At 33.6% G+C, this 3,346-nt stretch overlaps 1 protein-coding gene across 2 annotated transcripts in view; it reads left to right on the forward strand.

Moving 5' to 3' along the window:
- Znf800 (zinc finger protein 800) overlaps window positions 1-3,346 on the forward strand; it is a 49,361-nt gene that overhangs the window by 15,791 nt on the left and 30,224 nt on the right. For both annotated transcript variants that reach the window (XM_047559888.1, XM_047559889.1), the window contains exon 5: window positions 434-2,126. In XM_047559888.1, coding sequence (XP_047415844.1) covers window positions 434-2,126 — 1,693 coding nt within the window. The remainder of the gene's footprint in view (window positions 1-433; window positions 2,127-3,346) is intronic.

A 3,346-nucleotide genomic window follows, 5' to 3' on the forward strand; every position in this document is an offset into this window, starting at 1 on the left:
TTGTTTTATAAAATATCATTTTTATTTATATGGAGCATTCTTTATTTTATCCACCAGGGTCATGAGAACTTTTGAGTTTCCTTTGCTCACCTAAAACTTTCAGACTAAAATATATGATACTGTTTTTATTTTTTAGATCATCCATGTACTTAGATATTTTAAAATAGGGGCACTTAGAAGCATAAATAGCACCTCAGATTGTATTTATGTTTAATATTTGTGTATCAGGATGAGATCTGAAATTAAGAAAAATTTAGTTTAGTTAATACTAGTTTTTATATTTATAAAATACTGAAAAATAGGTAATGCTCTTAAAAATACATTTGAGCAGTAAGAGTAAATTTTAAGGTAGAGTTGTATAATATATTTTAAATATTAGAGGACTAGAACAGGCCAATTATTTCAGATTAAAATGTTGATTTTTCCTTAACAGACCTTCCTGATGTAAATGATAAACAAAGCCAAGCCATAAATGATCTCCTAGAAGCCATATATCCAAGTGTGGACAAGCGAGAATATATTATTAAGCTAGAACCCATAGAAACGAATCAAAATGCAGTGTTTCAGTATATTTCAAGAACTGATAATCCTACTGAAGTCACAGAGTCAAGCAGTACTCCTGAACAAACTGAAGTTCAAATACAGGAAGCTAGTACTGAACAGTCTAAAGCAGTCCCAGTTACTGACACAGAGGTGGAAACTGTAGAGACCCCTCCTGTTGAGATTGTTGCAGATGAAGTTGTACCTACATCTGATGAGCAACCCCAGGAATCACAGGCTGACTTGGAAACTTCTGACAATTCTGATTTTGGTCACCAGTTGATATGTTGTCTTTGTAGAAAAGAATTCAATTCTAGACGAGGTGTTCGCCGCCACATTCGAAAAGTGCACAAGAAAAAGATGGAAGAACTGAAAAAGTACATTGAAACTCGAAAGAATCCAAACCAATCCTCTAAAGGACGCAGTAAGAATGTTCTAGTTTCATTAAGTAGGAGTTGTCCAGTATGTTGTAAATCATTTGCTACAAAAGCGAATGTAAGGAGGCATTTTGATGAAGTTCATAGAGGACTAAGGAGGGATTCAATTACTCCAGATATAGCAACAAAGCCTGGGCAACCTTTGTTCCTGGATTCTGTTTCTCCTAAAAAATCTTTTAAGACTCGAAAACAAAAGTCGTCTTCAAAGGCTGAATACAATTTAACTGCATGCAAATGCCTCCTTTGCAAGAGGAAATATAGTTCACAAATAATGCTTAAAAGACATATGCAAATTGTCCACAAGATAACTCTTTCGGGAACAAACTCTAAAAGAGAGAAAGGCCCTAATAATACTGCCAGCAGTTCAGAAATAAAAGTTAAAGTTGAACCAGCAGATTCTGTAGAATCTTCACCCCCTTCCATTACCCATTCTCCACAGAATGAATTAAAGGGAACAAATCATTCAAATGAAAAAAAGAACACACCGGCAGCACAGAAAAATAAAGTTAAACAGGACGCTGAAAGCCCTAAATCAACTAGTCCGTCGGCTGCAGGTGGCCAGCAAAAAACCAGGAAACCAAAACTTTCAGCTGGCTTTGACTTTAAGCAGCTTTACTGTAAACTTTGTAAACGTCAGTTTACTTCCAAACAGAACTTGACTAAACACATTGAGTTGCACACAGATGGAAATAACATTTATGTTAAATTTTACAAGTGTCCTCTTTGCACTTACGAAACTCGTCGGAAACGTGATGTGATACGACACATAACTGTGGTTCATAAAAAGTCATCTCGCTATCTTGGGAAAATAACAGCCAGTTTAGAGATCAGAGCTATAAAAAAGCCTATTGATTTTGTTCTAAATAAAGTGGCAAAAAGAGGCCCTTCGAGGGATGAAGCAAAACATAGTGATTCAAAACACGATGGCACTTCTAATTCTCCTAGTAAAAAATATGAAGTAGCTGACGTCGGTATTGAAGTAAAAGTCACAAAAAACTTTTCTCTTCACAGATGCAATAAGTGTGGAAAGGCATTTGCCAAAAAGACTTATCTTGAACATCATAAGAAAACTCATAAGGCAAATGCTTCCAATTCACCTGAAGGAAACAAAACCAAAGGCCGAAGTACAAGATCTAAGGCTCTTGTCTGGTGAGGAACAGTTACAGAGTTTTGCTTTTTTCCCCCATCGAACTTAAAAAAAAATCATTTGACCATAATTTATAGCTGGTTCCATTTTAACACATATTTGCTTCCATATATCTTATGGCAGTGGGAACTGTAAGAGTGATATGCATATTGCATTTACCTCTTCAGTGACCTTTATTCCAGTGTCTTGGGAACAAAAGTTTACTTCAGAACTTACCTTCCACAGGACAATGCAATGTAGTTATAGATAGATGGCACAGGGTCAGTGCTTTCCTTTTAATGTTGTAAAATATATACATTTATTTTGACTTATGTTTACAATAGAAGTCTTCTGTTTAACTAACTTTGCACAGGTTTAATTTGATTCAGTGACTTAGTCTACTAATTAATGTAGGAAAGTTAAATATATTAGAATGAATTTGTGAAGGTGAGAATTATAGGAAATAATCTTTTGAGGCACTGTAATTATTGTAAAAATTAATCTGTGACGGCTAAATAAAGTGCTGCACTCAGAAAAAAAATTCCCAAATTGAATTTAGAATGATTAGCATTTATTATTTACTTAGCACAGTGCTTCCAGGCAAAGGGGGAAAGTTGGTAAACAAAAGTTTGGATTTTTTTCCTTTTTGGTGGGAGTGCATGTTAGCGAATGTTTTTTAGTTTTAATCCATAGAAAAAGATGATATTTAGGTTCATATTCTCTTTATTTTTCCCTTTCTGTTTAATATACTTTTTGGTGATCATATTGACATAGTTAATTATTAAATAGGGATTTTTTTTTTTTTTGGGTGGCTATGCATTGAAAGAAAAGCAAAATCCCTGTTTGGAAGAAAGAAAAACATTACTTTTAAAAGAAGGTTTGGAACAAAAGTAGATTTTAAAAATGCAGTGTAAAATAAGGAATAGATTTCCTATACTTGTTTTTTGCAAATCTCTATTTTTAAAACTTACCTTCAATACCTGTGTCCCTCATAGTAAGGCATTTAATGTATTTAATAAGTATTAAATTAGCTTCAGGTGTTAAATTCAGGTTCCAAAGCAAAATAGTTTGAGTGCTGAGTAGGTTAAATTTTGTCTTTTGATAATCACATTTAAAAAAAAAAATTTGTGTGGAAAACTTGAGGTGAAACCATCCTGTAGAAGTCATTTACTATTGTGTAATTTTAAGACCAAGGTTTTATTGGTAATCTCAAAAGTGTTCATTTATTCCCATTTCTCCTCAG

The sequence above is a fragment of the Sciurus carolinensis genome, chromosome 8, assembly GCF_902686445.1.
Source record: "Sciurus carolinensis chromosome 8, mSciCar1.2, whole genome shotgun sequence".
Lineage (NCBI taxonomy): Eukaryota > Metazoa > Chordata > Mammalia > Rodentia > Sciuridae > Sciurus > Sciurus carolinensis.